The sequence below is a fragment of the Melospiza melodia genome, chromosome 3 (genome assembly GCF_035770615.1).
Source record: "Melospiza melodia melodia isolate bMelMel2 chromosome 3, bMelMel2.pri, whole genome shotgun sequence".
NCBI classification, from domain to species: Eukaryota; Metazoa; Chordata; class Aves; order Passeriformes; family Passerellidae; genus Melospiza; species Melospiza melodia.
Genome location: NC_086196.1, coordinates 110151315 through 110174621, shown reverse-complemented (window position 1 = coordinate 110174621; position 23307 = coordinate 110151315). Strand labels below are relative to the sequence as shown.

The window sequence follows — 23307 nt, the reverse complement described above, 5'->3', positions numbered from 1 at the left end:
AGTAGGGAGCAGCAAGCTGGGCTGATGAGCTTCTTCAGAGAGAAGAAACCATGTTGAGAGTTGCCATGCATGGCAAAGCTCAGGCCACCTGCTACTCACCTCCAGAGACCATTGAAGTCCTCTTGGGAATTCACCCACCAAGGGACATCCTGCTGTGATAAATCAAACTAAAGTGACAAGGGAGCTCTCCAGCCATAAGGTCATTTAATAAAGCAAGGGAAGAGTCACACGTGGAAGTGTAAATACCCTGCACACTTGTTCAACCTGGTGCTAAAGAGCTGCTGAAGTGGATATGGAGGATGCAAAATAAAAGAAAGGTGGAAGGATTTCAGAGTCTCTTTACCTGCTCCCTAGGTCCTGAGGGTGGTTTTCCATCTGCTCTAGCAACATAATTAAACGTTTGTGAACTAATGACAGTATGTGGCTTTTGTCACCAAAAGAACAGACAGTGGTAAACAAAACCCTATTTACAAGAGGTGGGGAGGAGGGAAATGTGACTCTGCTGTTGAAATTAGAGATAAACAAAATCACACCACTTAGCTAAAGAGCCTGTCTAGACAGAGGAAGAACAAAAACAAATGACAAAAGCTTGATGTTATTCTTGTGAGAGAGAGACAGAGAGGGGGAAAAATTATTTTGCAGCTAGGCAAAAGTCATCACACTGAAGAATGTCAAGACTACAATGTTGAGATCACTGAAAATTACCTATTTTACACTACAGAGTAAGATAATCTAACCAGAGCAAGGTCTTCCTAATTTTGAAAAACCTGGCAAGAATCAAGAGTATGAACAGCTTAGGAAATCAGTGAGAAAACCACCCAAGCAGATTTTGGTCCTAGAAGTGGAAGAGCTGCAAGCACACACTGAGGCTTCACCTACATGGTCGATCTGCTTAATTTAAAAGAAAGTAATTACAATTATTTCACTGTGAAATCCTGTTTTGAAATAAGTTGTCCAGAGGAAGAGTTGTTCCAGAAAAGACAGGATGGAACAATAGCTCTACAACGCTCATGCCAAACAACTTTCCTACCAACACAGCCCTAGAGAGGAGACAGAGTGTTTAAAGGTAAAATTAACATCCTTCAACACCACTGGGATTTCTTTATTCCAGCAGTGAATCTGAACCACTCTGAGCTGAGAACTTTAATGTCATTTTCTAAGTGGCATAATTATTACAGCCAATTTAAAATCACAGATTATCTACAATGCATCTGCTGGGTAAGTGATGAAATTCTGTCCTGAAATATCTCTCAGTGACTGCAGATAACCAGACTTTGTCCTTTTTGTGGGATGAAGTGGGAGAAGGCAGATAGCACACGTACAGCCAGATGCTGATCTCCACTGAGCAGGCACTCCTGGAAAGGGAAACAAGGATTTGGCAGAGTAAAACAATTGTGGGGTGAATAAAGTGGCAGGGAGCAGGAGAGCAGCCATGCATGCAGGGCCCTGTCATCCATGGAGTCTGAGCACATGGGAACACAAGGAGTTAAAGATGGAGAGGCAGGATCAGGACTGTCAGATGGAGCAGATAGTGACTTCTTGGCAGCTGGGACATTAATCCCTTTTAAACATAAAAGTCAGCAGATAACCAAGGTTTTGATCAATGTAACATCAGACTAAACTTTGCAATTAATTATTTTTGGTTGGTTTTAGAGTGGGTTGCTGTTCTAAGACATCGCTGCTGCTTCATCCATGAGACTGCAAACCTTTGAAGGCAAGTGGTCCCTGGTTCCCTCTGAACAGTCACATTTTCATCATTACCATAATCTTCCTCTTCCTCACATGCCTGCTGCTCACTGAGGGCAGTCCTGCCAGTCAGGAGCAAAGGATGAAGGCACAGGAGGATGAGGATGGTTGGCAATGCTGGGTATCAAATGGCTGTGGAGGGAACACTACAATGAAGTGTAGAGAAGAGGTGGAAGGCAGGGAGATGCTGTACAGTGTTTCTGACCTGTTGTCTGCAAGCAATGAACCCCTTAAAGGACAGGATGTCCTTGGGGATATCTGGGATTTGGTCTTATCCCAACTCTGTCACAGACTCATTAACCTAAACTCCCAAGGTTTTGGGGTTTTTTCCAATTCACAGCATATGAGTTGTGTGTGGAGACAAGGGGCTATGCATATTTCGGAATGTTCATGCTACTACCATTAATTTGTTAATTTATTTCAGAGCTACCTGTCTAAAGAGGTTTGGCCAGCAGGTCAGTGAGGGTGTCTCCCTCCTACTCTACCCTTGTGAGACCCCACCCTGAATGCTGAGTCTGGCTCTGGGGCCCCCAGCACAAAAAAGATGTGAGAGTGAGTCCAGAGGAGACCATGAAGATGCTCAAAGGGTTGGAGCACCTCTCCTACAAAGACAGGCTGAGAGGGCTGGGATTGTCCAGCTTGCAGAAAAGCTCCTGGGAGAGTTTAGAGCACCTTCAAGTACCTGCAGGGGGCTACAGCAAAGCTGGAGAGGGAATTTCTACATGGGCATAGAGGGACTTCTACAAGGGCATGTTGTGATAGGACAGGGGGGAATGGGTTCAAATGAAAGAGGGTAGGTTTAGGTTAGGTAACAGGAAAAAAATTCTTCACTCTGAGGGTGAAGAGGTTGCCCAGAGGAGCTGTGGATGTCCCATCCCTGGAAGTGCTCAAGACCAGGTTGGATGGAGCTCTGAGCAGCCTGGTCTGGTGTAAGGTGTCCCTGCCCAGTGTGGGGGGTTGGAAATGGATGATAATGGTTGGAAATTGACGATGTTGATGATATTTCAGATCCCTCCCAAACCACTCCATTCCATGATTCTATTATCTCAGTGTATGACCTGCTCCACTTCCACCTGCGTGCTTGCCCACTTCACCAGACCTGAAATGATGAAGTCTCTCTGGAAATCCTATCTCACATTTCTTGGTTTTTATTTTTTTCCCCGTGCTATAAAACGCTCTGTTCGCTTCTGCTTTTAGACACCGGTGGGCGCTAGAAGGCCTCTCCGGAGCCTTCTCTTCAGGCTGGACAATAATAGCGGCAGCGTTCCCTCGGCTAGCTGAGGGTCCGCTCCCTCAGGGAGGCGAGGGGGCGGCACTGTCCCGGCGGGGGTGGCCCTGTCCCGGCAAGGGTGGCACTGTCCCAGGGAGGGTGGCACCGTCCCAGGGAGGGTGGCACTGTCCCGGCAAGGGTGGCACTGTCCCGGCGGGGGTGGCCCTGTCCCGGCGGGGGTGGCACCGTCCCAGGGAGGGTGGCACTGTCCCGGCAAGGGTGGCACCGTCCCAGGGAGGGTGGCACCGTCCCAGGGAGGGTGGCACTGTCCCGGCCGGAGAGGCCTGTGGGGGGAGTGCTGACAGCGGGCCGCGCGCGCATGCGCAGACGCCGGGACTTGTTGCCGGCCCTCGTAACTCCGGGGCCGGCCGGGGATCTCGGGACCGCCCGTGAGGTGACGGGGTGGGAGGGCAGGGAAGGGAAAGGCAGAGAAGGGAAGGGTGGGGGCAGGAGAGGCCGCCCCGGCGCAGGTAAGGGAGGGCGGGAGCGGCGCTGTGCGGGGAGGGGAGTGGGCGAGGTGAGCGCGGCCCCCCCTTAGCGGGACACCCCCTTCCTCAGCGGGGTCGGGGGCGGGCAGCGCCGGGAGCGGCGAACCCTCTCGGCATGGCGCTGAGCCCCCTCTGGCTCAGAGTACCCTACTCTGGCTTAGTAGGGTACTCCCCATTCTGGAGCAGAGGGACTCGCTCCCTCCTCCAGGGGCGAGCCCGGCGCTTCCCAATGTGCTCCTGAGGAAGAGCCGCGGCTCCGCGTCCCCGCCGGAGCCGGGAGCGCCGGGGGCTCCCAGCCCCACACGGACCCGGTTCTGTTCCCGGAGCCCGCCCGGTGCTCCTGCGGCGCAGCCCCACCCGTGGGAGCTCTTCCCGTGCCCTTTATCTGCCTAGCGGCCGGCTTGTTTAAAAAGAGCAGCTTTCGAGGGTTGGAAGCGGTGTCTGATAAACTCCAGCGTGTTGCTTGGAGTTTAGCGTGCAGGCTTGTGCTGAAGATTCCCCAAGGCTCCTCAAAAACGCTTTCTTTTCCGGCAGCGCTAAATTTCAGTCCGTAGAAAGCAAGCATAGAGTCATGGCACAACTTTTATGGGCGTTGTTGGGGTTTTTTTCTTTCTCTCTTTTTTATTTTTTTCCCCTTCCCTGTGATGAAACACATCAGCTGAGACAAAGTTTCTTCCTCACCGCGTGGCGCTGCCCAACACTTAGCAAATGCGGCTTTGGGAGGAGCGCTCTCCATGCTGTTTTCCCGCTGTTTAAAACGAGAATATTTAGTTATTTGTATTTTTTGTTGTTTGTTTCGTTTTCAGCATCTCGTCAGAGACACGTCCATTCCTGTTAGAGGCGAAACATCCCGAAAGTAAAGTCCCTGGACCTGTGTGATGATGACCTAGAATATTTGCTTTTGAAGGATTGAGTTTTTTCGGGGAGTGGTTTTTCTGTGAATTTATCAGTCAGAAGTGTGTTCTGCATGAAGCAATACTTGGGAATCAGCAAGTAAATAAGATCCAAGAAAGGAAATGTTTGCAGTGGAAAGCCCCAAAATAAACGAGCAATTGCCTGCACTGATAAAAAGAACTTTGTATCAATAGACAAATCTCGTGCATTCTTGTATGGTACTACGGTATCTGATCAGGTCAGTTGACTAAAATGAGGCAGATGTCTGTTCTCTGAGAAATACTCTTTGTTCCTCCTTGTTTGTGACATGCAATAACTGGCCAGCTGTGCTGGCCTTTCAGTTGAATTATTTTGAAAAAGGAAAATCACCCAATATTCCAAGAACAGAAAGAAAGATGTGTATTTGTGTAGTGGCTCTTTTCTGTGGAATTAGTGGTTAGAATTTGTTAATGATCTCAAGGCTTTGACATTTAAATACAAAGTTCACAAGCTGGTGCATTCACACTTGCTCATCAACTAGGAGCAAAACTTTCAAACTGCTGTTATTGGAATATGTAATACCCTGTGTGATTCCTAGAATCACACTCCAGGCTGGATGGAATATGCAGTTAGATGTTATGGATTAAATGACAGGGAAGGTTTTTTTTGAGAGGGATCTTCTGCAGATTTTCTCAGATCTCTGCAGAGAATGTAGTTCCCTAGATGTCTGGAATTCTTGTCTAAGCACTGCTGGTAGCTGAACCTGCCAGTTATTGCAAAACATTTCACATGTGAAAGGAAGAGATTGCCAAAGGCACCTTCTTTCCCAAAGCAGTTTTGTGGTTGCATCTTCCTCCACTTTTTATGCTTATAATATTAGTATATCTCTCAAGTACCAACCAGGCTTTTCACAAGTTTGTTTCACTGTTTCTTTTTTTTTTTTTTTTGTCTTTTAAAGGGATAGAAAAAATGAACCCTTTCTATTTTCTGGGTTTTGGACATTCTCATCTAGGCATCTTTGGGAACAGGAGTGATCCTTTCAACAGAACAAATGAGACTTACTGCTACAGCACTGCCCAGGGCAGCACAGTGCTCCAGGGAGTAACATTTGGTGGAATCCCAACTGTCCTGCTGCTTGATGTAACCTTCTTTTTTGTAAGCCCAGTTTTCTATTTCTTTTACTGAAAGTATTTCTGACCTTCTTAAATTGAGATTGTTCTCTGAATTCCCTTATTTATTGGGTTGGAATTTGGTTTCTGAGAATGTTCAGAATAAGAAATGAGTTGAGGCCATCCTGGGAACATCAAAGTGCTTTTCAAGTGTTGATAAACGCTTGCATACAGATGGGATGGTGGTACCACTGAATGTTGGATGTGTAGATGTAGGGAGAGTGCAGTTTTACAGCATCTGTTTGTGGGGGCAGTGAATTTTGTGCTTGCAGCTCAATTTTTCATGTTTTATCTTAACTGCAAGAACATTTGGGTTTAAGTACTGAGTACATTTTCAGGAAGGGAACACCATTACTAACTCCGTTGTGAAGTTTTTCCACACTGGATTGCCTTTTGAAAAACCAGCTTTTTAAAATTAGATTTTCTGAAGCTGTAGATGAAATAATGTACTGACCAGTTCAGTCCTGAGAAGAAGTGGAATATGATTAGTTGATATCTGAGGGCTCCAGGACAGGCCTGAAACTGCACTAAAACTTGTGGTTATTTTTGTAAGCTTGGTCTCTAGGTGGTCTTCAGCCACCAGGAAAAGGGCTGCAGACCTGCAAATTAACCTGAGAAGAGGGTCTGTGGTAATAAAATAGACAAAAAGGATAGCAGTTTTTGAGTTCTAGAAATCTCCTGTAAAGAAACTGTAAAGTAGCTGTGCTCTGAGCTGGCTCTTTTACAGGAATGTAGAGGATATTCCTCAAAGTTATTTAGTGACATTTTTGCTGTTGATTTGGTGTATGCTGCCATAAATCCATTTTCTGAGGATGTACAGTATTTACAGCTCTGTGTCACCAGTGGCACAGCATTTAATAAGATTCACTTGAAATGTTTGCCTTTTTTTTTTTTTTTTAAAGCTGTGGCTCAGTTTTAAGGCACTGAGTCTACTTTTGAGTTCCTTGCTGTTGAACTCTACACTCAAGCAGGGTTAGGTAGAGAGTTGGGTGCAGTGCAGAAGACTCCTCTTTTCTTCAAGTATCAAGTACTGAAAATTATCTATCAGCTCCTGTATTCTTATTTTCATGACATTTTTACTGCATATCCTTTTAGTAACTGTCAGTTGATGGGTTTCTGATGTGTTATTTCTAGGCTGGTTTCCAAAGGAAGTGAGGTTTATATATTTCATTCTCTTCCCATTTTTATCTGGCAGTCCTGCCTAATAACTGTAGAATACTACAGCCAATTTCAACCAGAGTTGTGAAGAATCTGGAGAACTCTCCTGCTTGCACCAAGTTTAATGACCAGGTGAAGGAGGAAAACCTAAATTAATCCTCCCTGTTAGGAGGAAGGCTTTCATAAGAAGGTTATATTAATTGTGAAATGTGGAAATGGAGCTGTGTAATCTTGACACAGAGATAATCCGGCCAGTATTTGATCCCAGTAAATTATATCACTCTCACCACTTTCCAGCCAAACAGGTTGTTCAGAATAAGGAATTCCATGGCATGCAGGAGGAACCAGAAAGTGAGGGTGTGTGCTACATATGCATAGAAAACAGGCCCTGTCACTTCATTGCTTTTTGTAGAGGAACTTATTAAAAAAAAAAATGAAGCTATGAAATACTCAGTGATGGAGCTTTTTTCTTGTTTTCGCTGCCTCTTTCAAAAAGGGAAAATATAGGGGACAGATAAAAATACATTGCAGAGATCAGAGATAGGTTGCTCTGTAGCATGGCCACCACTGAGTTGGTTGATAATTGATTGATATATAAATGATAATTGATTGATAAATTATAATTGATTTAGGAGCTAGGACTGCATTTTTGGTCAGTTCTTACACACCTAAGAATGATTATTTTGAAATGGGAAAAAGAAAAATTTTAATATCTCCTTTTTTATTTTCTAGATTTTAATATTACTGTTTTCCATAATAAGAAAGAGATTCTGGGACTATGGTCGTGTTGCTCTGGTGTCAGAAGTTGAAAGGTAAATGAGATATGTAATCAGACTGACTTGTTGAATCATTTGGGGAGGAAAGTACAGTAAGTGTGGCTTATATTAGGTTCATTTATATCAATTAAATATGCTTGTAATCACCTGCACTGTTTGTTAAAAATGCCCTCACACTGCTTTGTGTGAATTCATCCCCCTCAGAGTTACTGTCCGTGGTTTCAGCCATAATTCTGTGTTTCCATTGCCATGAATTTCATCCTACAGCTGAGTTAAGGAAGTGGAGAGAAGGAAAGAGGCTGCTTGTCTGCTGACATGCTGCACATTGATGTTTGCAGTGTGCTTCTATACAGAGGGATATGAACCATTCTGTTTATCTTGGCTCAAGCCCAGTGTATTTCCAGAGCTCCTTGCACAGCCACAAAATCTCCTAAGGGTTCAAAAAGAAAAACTGACTTTTGCAGGTTTCTGAAATTCTTCACTGATTTGTAGTAATATTTCAAATGAGCATTTGATTTTTTTTTAATGTAGGATGATATGTTTGGATGTTTAAAATTCAAACTGTGTGTGAAGTGGGGAAACTTTAACAGCAAGCCTCTTCCTGGTGCAATCAAATTGTGGTAAATTCACAACTGAGCTACTGGAAAGAGCTCAAGCCCTGGTTTTAGGTGTAATCTATGGACAGTTGTGAAAGGTAGATGATGTAAAATAGAATGAGCAATAACTGAGCAGGCTTTAATCCAGCTGGCTGAGGCAGCTGTCATGAAGGTGCTGTGGAGGCTTGGGACCAACAGGCTGGAGCAGTCAGACACCCAGGAGCCTCTGTTTTTGTCCTGCTGGACTGTGAGCTGAGTCTGCCGGCCAAAATTACAGACACCCAGGAATCTGACAGGTGTCCTCCTGTAATTACCATTGCAACATTTCTTTTTAGCAACAAACTGAAAACAGGCACTCTGCTACTTTTGAGGGCTACAGAGTTTCTAAATGTTTCTAGCCTTACTACGGGACTGTTTGTGTGAGGAGGTGGCTTTGCAGGGATTTCGTTGTGAAGAGAAATTGTGAGTAATGGCTGTACCATAAAGGAAGAAAAATGGAGGGAAAAGAAGTAATTTCTTCTAGCGAGGAATATCCACACATGAAGCCAGTTTGCAAATCTGATCCTGGCTAGGTTCCCAAACCTGTGTTGCATTCTGTGACATCACTGTGGCTTTAATATCCTCATAAAATGTTATTTTCTTTCAAGCTCAGTTGTGCTCTCATGTCAGGAGCTTGAGTGTCCTCTCTGTTCAGCAGGAGACACACACAAGTTCTATAATCAGCCATGTGCTACAGGGTGAAAACCACAGCTTTCACAAGTGAAAGAGTGTGTTTGTACTACATTCAGAATTGTTAAAGTTGAAATAATTCTGTAAAACTCCACCATTTGTTGTTAAAGCTACTTAAATGCATCATTTCTTGTGTTTTAGTGAATCAAGATACAACCGGCTGTCAACATCATCATCAGTACCTGAAGATCTTGAATATGATAAGGTAAATATTCTAAAGTTCTGATAATGCTTTCTGAATGGAATCTGCTGGAATTTGCCATTCCATCCAGTTCAATGAACCATCATTAAACTGGAAGTTCATCTCTCTGCAATAATTAATAATGCATTTTTAACTGTGTTTTTACAGAACCATGCATAATCTCTGTTTCCTGACCAACTATTACCATATCATAAAACCAGTATCTTGTGTCATTGTTTCTAAGTCTGATTTGTTATTTTGTTGGGCTTTTTTTGGTTTTGGTTTTTTTTTGGTTTGGTTTGGTTTGGGGGTTTTTTTGGTGGTTTTTTTTTTTTTTGGTTTTTTGGTTTGGTTTTTTTTTTTTTTAATTTAGAGAGGGACTATATGTTAGTGTTTCAAAGGGGGAGGGGAGAGTAAAAAAAAGACTAGCAGATATTTTGTACTGGGATGACAGTTCAAAAAGTTACATTGAGTTCACATTGCAAATAATACCTAGTTGCTCTTCACAGTACATTGTTTTCCTCACAGTGTTGAGAAAACGGGATGCAAGTGTGAGGTAATAATAATGTTATGCACTCTCAATAATCAAAATGGTTTGAAGTGGAGGGTAATATTTTGGCCAATAACTGGCTGCCTCCATGGTTTTTCTGAAGTTGTTGAATTGGTACACCCCTATAATTTTGTATTGCAACTTCAGAATGAGCCATGCAACAGTTGTCCAGTGGTGGCATCTTAAGTTTTCAACATTTTATATGTACATGCATCAACTTAATATCTAGCCTTGCAATTAATTATTTGTGTGAGCATCAAAAGCATACTAGTGGTTGATCAGGATTGCTCTGCTATTTGTGTACTTTACTCCATCTTTTTAAACCATAAAGCAACTTTAGCTGTGGAGTAACATGTGTCTATTTAGTTGAACAATGTTCACTTGAAAGAGGAGCCCTTTTGAGAGAGAAGGGGTTTTCTTGAATCATTGTGGGATGCTCAGTGAGATGTGAATTCTGCTATCCAGTTTCATTGGGGGATTTGTAAACCTATATGAGAAGCCTTTCTTTTAATGTAATCACAGCAGTGTTTTTAACAAGCATTTAACTAATTAACTTGTATTAGTCCCTTGTATTTCAGAGCAACAAGCTACCAGCTTTTTAGCTAAGATATTGTCTTAATAGAAAGACTTATCTTAATTGGATGGATTAGACTCTATTTTTTGTATGTCAGCTCCTAAAAACTTATTTTTTCAAATTTTATTTTATTTATAGGGGTTTTGTTCTTGGATTACAGCTGCTTTTCGGATGCAGTAAGTATGTGAAACAGAAATAGTGAGCTGTGGTTTGCTTTGATCTTTTTTAATTTAGAAAGGTGGTTTCCATTCCAAAATGTTGGGGGTTATTTTCCCATTTGAGTAGATAGAGTTTTAATACAAGCACTGATACAGGTGCCTCTGGTTGGTTGAAAAAAGGAAGTGAAAGCAAGGTCAAATTATGGGAATGCTTTTTCAGGATGCAGTTGTCCTGCTAGAAGCCCAGTGACTTCCCGGTCTTGGGACAGTGTGTGAATCTGAGTGAATATACAGCATTTATATGGATTCAGAGCTAATAATTACACTCTAGGATTTTACTCTTCAAAGAGTACCTCGTGGGTGTTCCCCTGTTTGAAGCCAGCAGGGCCCCAGGCAGGCAGTGGGATTTCCCTGCAGGGGTTTCTGTGGAGAACTGGTGGCTTGGTTGGGGCTGGAACTGGCTAACCAGGGAAAGTCCATCCCAGTGTTTCCCAGAAACTGAATGTTAGACATGTGATGCGTGTTCTTTATGTCTCTTGGGGCTTAGTAGATCATGACTTTAAAAATCAATTTCTAGTTTGGATATATTGAAATATGAAAGGGGTGGGGGTTAAGCCACCATTTTTGCTAGTTCAGTTCCTTCCTTTTCTAAGTTCTCCTATTCTTATGATCTAATCTGCTGGCAGTGGAGAGATGGTGAGAGTTCATTCCAAAGCCTTTTCTATCTCCTGTTAGCTGGGTATCATAAGAGTGAAGTGGTTCTGTTGTAATTTGCCTCCCATGGGGCCTTTATGGAGATGACTGGATACTGTCACTGATCTTAAATTTGGAGAGCTAGGCTTGTGACTGGCATGAAGCAGGAAGTCACAGCAAAAGACTTTGTCTTCTTCTAGTCCAAAAGAATTTGGATTCATATTTGCTTTTCAGATTACTGTTTCAATTTTAAATTCCCTAGTGTTAAGTTTTGTGTAGTGGCATTGCACAAGGAAAACACACTTTTGGAACCTGAATTTCCACGTGAAAGAACACAGCCATTTTGAAAGCCAGTAGGGATTGATGGGAATGGGGATGTCAATGAGTAGGCTCAGGATTTAATGTGTGTTCATAAACCACTCCCAAGAAGATTACTTAATCTGACCATGTGTTTTTCTGGCTGCTGCAGTGATGATGAGATTCACGAGAGGTGTGGGGAAGATGCCATCCATTACCTCGCCTTCCAGCGCCACATCATCTGCCTGCTGATTGCCATCAGCATTTTGTCTGTGTGTGTGATACTGCCTGTCAACCTCTCAGGTGATCTGCTTGGTAAGGATTTATTCTTTTGTGTTCTTAGAACAGTTCTTAATTTTATATAATAGCAAAAACTCTTTAGGATTTTTTTTTTTTTTTTTTTGGTTAAGTTTATAAGGTGGTGTTTTAACCACTCTAGTGGGTTGACTCTGGCTGGATGCCATCTTCACAAACTGCTGCATCATAAGTCACTCTTCTACAGGGTGCAGTCCTTCACAGTGTGAGTCCTCCACAGGGTCACAAGTCCCACCAGGAAAGCTGCTCCACATGGATTCCTCTCTCCATGGGTCCAGAGGTCTCTGCAGTGTGGGTCTTCTCCATGGGCTGCAGGTGGATCTCTGCATCTCCATGGTTCTTCACCAGGGAAACCAAAGCTCTGGTGCCTGAAGCACCTCCTGTCCTTCCTTCTGCACTGACTTTGGTGTCTGCAGAGTTGTTCCTCTCACACATTCTCACTCTGCTCTTCTCTGCCTGCAGTTAGATCTGTACAGGAACATTTTTCATGCTATCATGGAGGTGTTACTATCATTCCTAGTTGGCTTGGCCTCAGCCAGCAGTGGGTCTGTCCTGGAGCTGGCTGGAATTGGCTCTTCTGGACATTGGGGAAGCTTCTGGCAGCTTCTCAGAGAATCCACCCCTGTAACCCCCTGTTCCCTAAACCTGGCCACACAAGCCCAGCACACCCCCTCAGTCTGATGTGGAATTTGTGTGGTTGTAGGGGGCTCTTTCAACAGTTGTCAGAAACAAGATTGCAGATAAGACTTGGATGACAAGACTTAAAAAGTCTCAAGCCAGGATTAACTTTACCCATGCCCTCTTAACTGGGGTTGATCATTATGGTTTTTATTGGTGGTGATAGTCAATGGAAAACATCTTCACAGCTGAGAAATCTTTTTCTAGTATCCAGTCTGAACCTCTTTTGTTTCAATTAATTTAAAATAATTTTTTTCCTCTGTCACTGGAGATAATAGAATATTCTTTTCCTCTTTACAAAATCCTTGTAGCTGCTTGAGAGTGATAAACATTTTTTTATCTGCTTTTTCCTCTTTCTCTTAAACAAACCAGTTAATTTGGTCTCTAATGAGAAATGTTTTCCATTTGGCTGATCATAAAATTGTCAGCCGTGCCTTGAACTTTTGTTTTAATCTAGCTACACTGTCTGCCATTGTTTCTTTACGCCTTGCTTTTTGTCTCAAAATTGGACAAATCTTGCAGAGACTTTGTCAATGCTGACTAGATAAATTTCATTTCATATTTCTTGCAGTCTAGTCCTCATTTTGTCTTCCAGTGAGGCACCTCCAATGTCCTCTAGTCTGCCATTCAGTTTGCTGGTGGAAAACCTGAGTTCTTTCAGTGAGATCTCTGTTAAGCCCTGTTCATACATTCTTCTATTTTTGATTATGAGCCCTTAGAATCCCAATTCACACCTGGCCTTGTATCAGTCTCCTCAAGATCATGTTTCAAGTGTTGTTCATGGTTTTTAAGAGCCTTGTGACACAGCTCTTGTCTGTAATAGGACACATTGTAGCTTTTCCTTTTTGTATTGTTTACCTTTGGCACTTCCATCTCTGACCTCCCTTTTATGAGCTCTTTCTTGGCAATTCTTTTGTTATATTAAAATGAGTTTTTATTAAAGCAGGGCAATATAGCTTCTGTTTTTCTGCATTAACCTTTGTGAGTCTAGGAAATACAGCAGGAACCAAACTTTAGTATCTCTCCCCTTCTTCCTCCTCTTCCACTGTAAGCTGATTTGTGCATTTTCAGTTATGATGACTTAACTTGCAATGTGGTTTAACAGTCTGGGCTGGAAGGATTGTTTGGCTTTCTAGATACACTAAATTCCTTTTCCTTTGTGATCATTTGCTCAGTTTTCCCTCACTTGCATTATAATTTTTTAATGCTTGGCAGTCTATTAAAAAAATGTCATATAAACTCATTTTTGACCTTACCAAGGTTGTCAGCACTGTTTTGTCAACACTGAATTAATGCACCTTAAAAGCCTGAGATAAGAAATCAGTTAAGATGAAAGAAAAACGTGAAGGAAATGTGTTCAATCACTAAGCAGTATTGTTAATGGACATGAAGGGAGATTGGAGGCAGAAAGAGAACTGCTTCAAAGATCTAATGTATAGATTTTCAAAACACTCTACTGTTTTTCTTGAACTTGAATGTGGTATAATCTAGGGGTGTCTTTTCCAACTTTAAAGCACAGGACAGAGTAAACCAGCATTGATTATGATTCTAAATTATTTTATCAATGAACTTGCTCAGCATTAAAAAGAAATATATCAACTTCTTTAAAAAATAGAATAAAAGATGACTTTCTGACAATAAGTGTTGTACCAATTAATTTTCCTACTTGTTTTTGTTCTTCTTAGATAAAGATCCCTATAGTTTTGGAAGAACAACTATAGTAAATTTACAAACCAGGTGAGTCTTGCAGAGTCCCCCTATGTTGATGTCTGTTTCCTCCATGGTCTCTAAACACAAGAATTGATATTGCAGCATGGCTCATGGGGTTGGAATAACTTAATCCCTGTCTGTCAGCTGAAACTGGGATATGTTCTGCTTCAGGCTGTGCACTTGCAGTGCTGATAAGAAATCCTGAGAGTGGGCTTCTGGTCTGTCAGCTCTCACTTCTTACACCATGTGTTTCTCTTGGCTAATGACTGCACACCCAGGGATATTCTTTTCAGAAGTTTCCCCATTAAAGGAAACTATGCTTCAGAAGGAATCTGCAGCTGGGATGATTTAAATTCCCTTACATTAGATTTATGTGTGTGCATATCTCTCCCATCTGAGATTACAATTAAAATTACTTCAATGTGTTTTAAAAAGTCTGTGAAATAGTTGAAGTACAAAGCTGCACAAATCTTCTGATTTACTCTTGATCAAGCCACATCCATCCCTGGTACTATGGCCAGTAGAATTTCTGTTTTGTTTAACCATGTTATGAAACCAAGTAACTAATGGGGATTTTTTTAATCTGTAAAATAGTTCCTGTATTTTAGTTTAATTGCAATTATTAATGCTCTTCACAAAACTGAAGAGCTGTTCACAGAACAGAACTTCTGCAAGCTTTGAAGAAGGAGTTATCAGAAGAGCAGAATTTCCTCCTTGTATGAGGCTGTTTTCAATTTGAGTAAGGATTGTGTTCAAGGAGAGTTTAATTATCCACTCAGCACAGTAAATAATAAAGTAAATAACAAACATTTTGGCAAATAGCATCATATGTCACATATGTCATCTGAATGAGAAAGTAAAAGCCAAACGCTGCCTAAATATGTCCATGTCATAGAGCATCTGTTTTCTTTTTACCTCCATGCCCCATAGAATTTTATGAGAAGCAAATAATCCTGTTGGCTGTCCAAGGCATCTGCATTGGTGTGACTGACTACCAGCTTTTTTCCTTATTTTGTGTTCAGTGGGAGGTTTTGATCTCATTGTCATTCTGATGGCTGCTTGTATCAGCTGGACAATTGGTTCTTTCTGTTTTGTCTGACAGCAATAATCTGCTTTGGCTGCACACAGTTTTTGCTGTTGTTTACCTGATTCTGACTGTTGTCTTCATGAGACATCACATGAAGTATGTCACATATAAAGAAGAAAACATAGTAAGTGTTTGTATTGGAGTGAAAAAAGTGTATTTGCCAATGGATAATGCTAAAAAAGAAAATTGCTAAGGTGCCTCCTGCATGCTAGAATGTGACATAACAGTGAAGAAATTGACTGAAAGCAATGCTCTACTGAGTGAATTGTGAAAACAAATGGAGAGAAGGGGGTTGGGGAGGGATTTGTGAAATTTTGCTGTAACTTATTACCAGTGTAGAAGGTGCTGTCTTAAATAGATGAGCTCCCACCAAAATCAGAATTACCTACCTTTTTTCCTGCTCTACTGCACAGCTAACTGTGCTGTGTCTTGGCCTTCTTTATATTCTTGTTTTCTCTTTTGTAATGTGTTTTATCAAAATGTAATTTTGATTGTATATAAAAATGTAATTACATTTTCTCTCCCAGGTTAAGTGCACTTTGTTCATAACTGGTCTTCCAAAAAATGCCAGTGAAGAGATCGTGCAAAACCATTTCAGGTAAGTCCCACACTTGAGTGATAACATTGGAGTCATGGAATGGTTTGGCTTGGAAGGGACCTTAAAAATCATCAAGTTCCAATTCCCTGCCATGGATAGGGACACCTTCCACTAGACCAGGTTGCTCAGAACCCCATCCAACATGACTCTGAACACTTCCAGGTATGGGGCATCCACAACTTCTCTGTTCCAGGGCCTCACTGCTCTCACAGTGAAGTTCCTCCTAATATCTAATCTAAACCTATTTTCTTTTTGTTTGAATTCATTCTCCCTTATGCTGTCACTACATGCCCTTGTAAAAAGTTTCTTTCCATCTTTGTTTAGGAATGGGAGATGTAAAATTGTCCTGATAGTTTTCCCTGCCCAAGCAGATAATTTTTTAAAATTTTGCACTGTTTAAAATTCAGAAAAGATTATATTTCAATCAATAGTTAACTGATATTTAAATCAGAATTTAAGCAAGTGTCTGTGTATCCACACTTTCCAGTCATGCCCCCACACAACTTTTACTTGGAATAAAGCTGTGCATCTCATATTGAGTGACTTCCAATGGCTGTCTGTGGAAGTCTGTGCTCTCTGATACCTCATTCAGAAATGAAATGAGTGATGAGTTGTCAGTTAGATACCAGTGCTGCTCTTGAAACAGTTTCTTCACTCTACTTTCTGTTCTTAGGGTTCTCATGGTTCTCATGTGCTGCTTCCTTTCAGGGATGCCTACCCAACCTGCACTGTGCTGGAGGTCCAGCTGTGTTATGATGTAGCCAGGCTTATCAACCTGTTCAAAAAAAGGTACTTGTTTTTGTAACCTACACAAATTTAGCATAATTCTTTGAATGTTTTGCTAGGCTTAATCAACATGCACCAGCAGTACTGACCTGGTGTATCCTAAAGGTGGATTCTGCTCTTCAAGTTCTGGACTTCAGTTAGATTCAGCTGTGTTTTAAAGGGGTTTATGGGGCTTAGCCCATCTCTTGTTTGTGTGATAGGTTGTGTGTTGCCTAAATTAAGTTTTGACTTGCTGATTATTTATGTATGTATGTACTTAGTTATTTATAGACAGGCAAAATGAAAAACTGAACTATTGAATTAATAACTGTTAACCCTGCTTCTTTGGCCAGAGGTGGTGATCACAGGAGAGACAAGTGTTGTCTTCTGGGCTCTCAAAAATAAAATTGGGTTGTTATTTTTCCTGGACCCTCACTACAAGTAGTGAGTAGTCCTAGAACTTCACTACATGTAGGCTGTATAATGATTATACAAACTTGCAAATAATTTTATAAGTAACCAAAATAAAGTGCATGCAAATATCTTTGGTGACTAATTAATTTGCTATCAGTCCTTGGCACAATTTTTTCCTCTCAGGGATTATAATCTTTTTAAGCTTGATGTTGATACTGTTCTCTTGCAAAATGTTATGGATGTATTTCTTTTTGTGCAGAAAACAGGCAGAAAAAAGCCTGATCTACTATGAACACCTGCATCAGAAGTATGGCAAGAGAGTCCAAATCAACCCTAAGCCATGTGGTCAATTCTGCTGCTGTGAAATGAGAGGATGTGAAAGGGTAAGAGATTCTGTTCTTCTCTAGTTATAGCTAAGTAGGTTATTAGAGGAGTAGAAAATAGTGTTTGTTTCATTGACCTACAGAAAATTCTTTATTCATTCATAGCTTATCTGCCATGTTCTTGTACTGCATAGAAAAGGAATTCCCTGAAATTTTGAAATGTAATCTTAGTGCACAAACTGAAGCAGAAGAAAATCTTGCTGTTGTCTTTGCCTTGTGGCATGATTTGTAATTTGTGGGAGTGGCCTGAGGAAGGGTGGCCATGGTTTGTCTAAGCTGTGTGTTATTGAGGATATTGGCCATCTGGTACATTGCATATAACAGCCATCAATTTCCCCACAGGAGGATGCTGTAGATTATTATACCAAAGTTAGAAATGAACTTGAGGAAGAGTATTCAAAAGAGGAACAAGCTGTTCATAATAACCCACTGGGAATGGCCTTTGTAACATTTCAAGAGAAATCTATGGCAACCTAGTAAGTTTTGTCCATTGTCTTGTTTGCTCTCTTTTTAGTAAAATAATACAAATGATCTCTTGTTTATGTCCCTTGTTTGCTTATGTTGGTTCTTCCTTTCTTCTTTTTCACCATTCTGTGGATTTGCTCTGCTTTGCTTTCTGGTAAGTTTTTCCATAAATGTATTTTAGCCTCTATGCTTTGAATGAAGAAATTACCTAAAGGACTAAAAGGCTTGGGACATTTAATGGGCTAAAGAGCCTTTCTCTTCTGTGTGGGATCCAGTCCATCAGGGTAGGTTTTTAGGAGGCCAGACTAATTGGTTCTTGAATATGAGTTAGTGACAACTCCATTTCCTACTGTGCAAATGGTCCAATTACCAAATTATCAGAGTGGGTACAAATTACACTGCCAGTTAAATCATCTCAGCAGGGTAGGCTCAGTGAGGGACCTGGCCACAGCTGAGAGATACACAAATTCTGTAAATCTCTTACCTGTTGTTATAGATATATGTTTAGACCTAATAGCAGAAGTTGTTTTGTGCTTTTATTCAGTCATTTGTAGAGAAAAATATGTGTAGCCTCCCGTGTTCTGTTGGCATTTTGTAAACATCTTTTGCTAACATAAAATGGGTAAAGGAAAGCAGGATAATATTTGTATTGCAACATAACACATCATGCTTTTTTCTGTTCTTAGCCTATGTAGTTTAAATTGCCTGCATTCTTTTGGCCTTCAAGTCATGTTAGAGAGGCAGTTTTTGAGGCTGTTTTTCAAGGAAGTCCAGGATGTAGAATTTCTTGCAAGGATTTGTATATCAGAGAAAGTTTTTCTTGCTATTCTTTCATTGAGTAGTGATTGTGTGATGAAATCTGCCTCCTCTATTAAATTTGTAATGAAATAGCATTTGGAGATGTGAAAATGAAAGAAGAAATAAGCACTGAAGTTCCTTCTCTAGCTACTGATGTGTTGTGTACAATTTTGATGTGCTAGTCCCTCCTTGAACAAGTGTTCTGAGCTGCACTGCAGGCATCTCTGAGTTCAGCCATCAAGACCTGAAAATATTTTTGTTTGTTTAGCTTGGAATTAATATGGTGGACTCCATTCTCTGGGAAATTAGATTAAATTATGTGTGAAGCTGAGGCTCCCATCAAATTAGAAAGTTACTTGGTGCCCTTAGGATGCTCTGCTCTGCAGAGCCCTGAAATAGGATGAGAGAAACAGGACACCAAAAGTGAGGTTCTGGGGGCTCAGGTGGTTGTAGAAGCTTTTTAATGATGGCTAAAACTTGCTCTGAATGTATTTTTAACAATAAACTATCAAAGAATAATCAACTGTCTTAAATACTTGCTGCTGCAAGATGCTGGCAATCTGACATCACTGCTTGAATTCTGGTAAGGAAAAGGTCTGGGGGGTTGAGGGTTGTGTTTGTTAGTTTGGTGTTCTTGTGTGTGGTTCTCTGTCTATGTTAAAACCACAACTGAGAAAAAAGCATGTTCACAGATTTTGGAATCACCCCATCTAAATATAATATATATATTGTTTCCATGCTGCTGCAATAAAATAGTTTCTGAATGTGTTCCTCACCCTTCTACTGCTGTCCTTTGAGGGATCTTTGATAGCATTTATTCTGGGCATGTTTAAATTTTTTCTTTAAATTTTGAGTGTCAGTCAACTCATAATATTGGAAGATAGAATTAAGCACTGTGATTATTTTAGAAGTGGGTGAAAGAGGCTAATATTTTAAATTGTGAGGATACTAGCATGCTAAAAATTCTTCTGAGAATTGGTACTCAAGGCAAAATTGGCTGGTTTTGATACTAGTGTAAAAGATTAGTCTGCAGGCTCATTTCATTAGTCTACTTTGATTTGAAGACAGCTGTATTATGTAAAGATGTGTTTAGGAAACTGTCTGTCTTTTATTTTTTTCCAATGCTCTCAGGCTTTGATTTTTTAATTTTTTTTTTTTAATATGACTCATTGCTGTTGTTCATGTTGGTAGAAGCAGTAAACAGTTTAAACCAAGACTGCTTTTTATTTCTAACAAAACAGATCTCAGGCCTGTGGTAGCAACTGTTTAAATAATGGTCATTAATGCATAATATATTACAGTGTTGTATAAGCTCTATTTTGATCACAGGTTATTAAAATAAATAAAAAAACCCCAAAATCCTTTATCACTATTCCCAGACTTTCTCATTACATATTTAGCATTTTCAGGTGTAAAAAAAAGGAAAAATCTTCCTCTTCTTCCTTACAGCATCCTTAAGGACTTCAATGCCTGCAAATGTCAGAGCATTAAGTGTAAAGGAGAGCCCCAGCCATCACCCTACAGCAGGGAGCTGTGTGTATCCAGCTGGGAGGTTACATATGCTCCTTACCCTGAGAATATTTGTTGGTAAGATTCCTCTCTTACATCCATTTGTTGGTGAGAATGTAGAATTAGAATGGGCACAGGACAAACAGGGAGGAGTGTGGGTTTTTTTAACCCTGAACTAAAACTTTGTGGTGTTGGAATGTGGCTGATCTGCCTCTTTATTTTCATTTCTGGTGTTCTTCATTGACCTTGGGATCTGTGGGCATTACTGGGGTAATGGACTAGAGTTTTTCCACCCCAAAATTTAAAAAAACCCAGTCCTGTTTATATCTGTCCCTCAGTATTTGCTTTTTTTTTGAGGCTAGTGCACATCTACTGTTAAGATCTGAGGGAAGCAACTTGGTTTTAGTGCTGGGTATTCTCAAAATATGTATCTATTTTTGAGTTGCCATGTGATGAGTGTAACTTGGTCCATTCTGTAAACTCTGCTCTGTCTTCTTCCTGTTCTTTTCCTTTTCTTCCCTTCACCTTGAAGAAGAGGGACCCAGGGATGTGCCAAGAAGACTTGTCATAATCAGGGATGTCACTGAACCTCTGTATCCCTGCTTTGTTTGTTCTGAATATTTGACTTTGCCTGGTGCTCAAATCATTCCAGTCCTTTTGGCAACCATCTCAAATAACATTTAAGAACTTTACTTGTTTAAAATCTACAGTTGCTCTTTTAATATGGCAAGAAGAGATGCAGTGTTTGCAAATTTGAAATTTTATTTCAAACCACAATTTTTTGGTAGATTATGCCTCTGATAGGTATTCCTGAAGAAATTCTGTGTCCTCTGTCTCTTCTTGTTCCATTTCTTTTTAGCACTTCTGTATTACTGAACAATGCAAGTGTTTCATCCCAAACCTTACCTAGATTAGATATTGTGTTTGTGTAATGAAATATTAGATATGTTCTTCTGCAAGCACAATTTATGGTATCATTCAAGAGAATTTGCACAGTTCTCTTTATTTCTAACAGCAACTGGAACTTGTGTGGTGCTTTGTTATATAACTTTGAAAGCTCAGTTTAGAAAAAGCAGTGCCACCTGTTATTTGACAGATATTATATATCTTTTTTTAACAGCAAATGCTTGCTGCTTATTTTAATGCTCTTTTTATTTTTATTTCTTTCTCCAGGAAAAATCTTTCAGTGCGTGGATTTAAATGGTGGTTTAGATGGGCTTGCATTAATTTGCTTCTTTTTATTGTGCTGTTTTTTCTTACCACTCCTTCCATAATCATCTCAACCATGGACAAGTTCAATGTCACTAAACCTATTCACTACCTTAATGTGAGTATTGCCATATGTTTGGATATAGCTGTGAATCAGACTAAAATTTTGGTAAATTGATAGGGTTTCATTGTTTTACCTTCAGTTGAAATTCCTGCCTTACAGCTTCAGTTGAAATTCTCAGGACTGTTTTATGTAGCTGCTGATTAAAACCATAAGTTCATAATCAGATGTTTAGCCCTCTTTTGTTCCTGGATAATAGTCTGAAGTAATTTTTATCTGAGGTTTTATAATATGTTTATGTATTTGTGGTAAAAATTTGCAGTCCAAACTTAAATAATTTTAAATGTTGTAATCAAAAATCTTTGCAAAAAATGGAATTTCAAATCCAACTTGTATTTTGATTTTTGTGATAAGATTTTTAACTGAGGTAATTTTTTTTTTTTAATTTTGCTTATAGGATTCAAAGCAAGATGACATATATATCTGATCCTAGTTTGCTTGCAGTAAAGCAACTTGCAAGCTGTTCTTTTGAAATATTTCCCCAAGCTAGTGTAAGCTACGTAAAAACTACTTGTGAGACTGCACTCTCATGGAATTTAATTCTAAATCTCTCTTGGGTTTTTTGGCTTGCATGCCAGTGCTAAGCACTCATTACTCCATTTAAGATTATCTGAATATAATTTTTTTCACTTCATCCTGTTATAATTTACAAAAAGCGAAATATTAGCATCTCTGTTCTACCATGACTGCATTAAAGTGTTTTTAATACTAATTCTTATTTCCTCCCCCTCTAGAATCCTGTCATCAGTCAGTTTTTCCCAACACTCTTGCTCTGGTCCTTCTCAGCTTTGTTACCAACAATTGTCTATTACTCAACTTTGCTGGAGTCTCACTGGACAAAGTAAGCAACTTTTCCCTCTGTTTTTACCTTATCAACTGACCTACTGAGATAAATGAAATGCTGATCTTTCACAGAGCTCTCAGATCTGCAGAGCTCTCCTAGCAAGACCTTTCCTGTTCTTGTCTCTTTCTAGTGTTATAACCACACTTCAGGGTTTGGGTAATTTGTAACCCGCACAGCAAATCTAATATGACCACATGATTTGCTTATGCTTTCCCCTGCTCCCCACCTCACTCCTCTTTGTGTTTAATCAGAAAAAAATATTGTAAGAGCAGCCTCAGGAGGTGTAGCTTCAACAGGAGCATGGGAAGTGCCTCAAATCCCATAATTAACTTGCTCTCTGGGAAGATTGGCCATGTGGCTTGGATCCCCTCCAGGCTGACAACTTATAAAAAGGGCATGCATCTTTTTGTTGTTTGGCATGACAAAATTGTCTGGATGTAAGTCCTGGTTCACAGCTCAGATCTGTTGGACATCAGTGGTGATCTGAAAAGATTTAGGGCCAAAGGCCCAGCAGATGTGTTGGTGCAAGGTTTTCACTCTGAGCTGGAGCAACCCAGAGATGTCAAGCCCAATAATGAACTGCTGACTTGGAGAACTCAGCACAGCTTGCTTTGGAGTACCAGAATTGATGTCCTGTTTACCTACACACAGATAAAAGCATGGCACTTCAACCTCAACTCCACTCAGTCTTTATCCATAAAGCTTGTAATCATTGTTTGTTTTTATATTCTAAGGTAAATCTGGTGGTTTTGCTTTTGAATTTTTCCACAATGCTTTTCTAAGGCACCATTTCTAGAGTTTATTGTTTATTTGTCACAATTGTATGCTTTTCCTCATCTTTGTTTTGGTAGCTGTGCTGCACACATGAACTTTGTGCCCTTCTCCACCAGTTAAAATAATTTTCTGAAGTCACTAGAGATCACAGGTCTGATTTCAGTTACACTGATGGCTCTCACAGTGCCCAAGTGTTCCTATAATAAAACCCCTGTGGTTTTAAAGCCCTATCAGATCCCCCCTCTAGGAGTCTGAAGAGTTCACAGAGCTCCACTCTTCTGGCAACAGGCTGTCACTGGATCCATGTTCCTGCTGCTGTAGTGGGGGTATAGCATTTGTAGTGTCATGTTGTTCCCCAAGACGTGACACCTGACAGGGA

The 23307-nt window shown here is 40.5% G+C and overlaps 1 protein-coding gene across 2 annotated transcripts in view; it reads left to right on the top strand.

Annotated features, from left to right (window-relative positions):
• The first annotated feature begins 3363 nt into the window (after positions 1–3363).
• The window catches only part of TMEM63A (transmembrane protein 63A), a 30751-nt gene continuing 10807 nt past the window's right edge, over positions 3364–23307 (top strand). Inside the window, exons 1-16 of one of the 2 annotated variants that reach the window (XM_063152577.1) lie at positions 3364–3410; positions 4311–4636; positions 5336–5532; positions 7437–7516; positions 8947–9010; positions 10249–10286; positions 11431–11573; positions 13937–13988; positions 15064–15172; positions 15576–15646; positions 16355–16435; positions 17085–17208; positions 17551–17684; positions 19921–20058; positions 21154–21307; positions 22045–22151. In XM_063152577.1, the coding sequence (XP_063008647.1) occupies positions 5347–5532; positions 7437–7516; positions 8947–9010; positions 10249–10286; positions 11431–11573; positions 13937–13988; positions 15064–15172; positions 15576–15646; positions 16355–16435; positions 17085–17208; positions 17551–17684; positions 19921–20058; positions 21154–21307; positions 22045–22151 (1481 nt within the window). In that variant the 5' untranslated portion in view covers positions 3364–3410; positions 4311–4636; positions 5336–5346. Of the gene's footprint in view, positions 3487–4310; positions 4637–5335; positions 5533–7436; positions 7517–8946; positions 9011–10248; positions 10287–11430; positions 11574–13936; positions 13989–15063; positions 15173–15575; positions 15647–16354; positions 16436–17084; positions 17209–17550; positions 17685–19920; positions 20059–21153; positions 21308–22044; positions 22152–23307 lie in introns of both variants that reach the window. The other variant, XM_063152576.1, reaches the window with a different exon arrangement.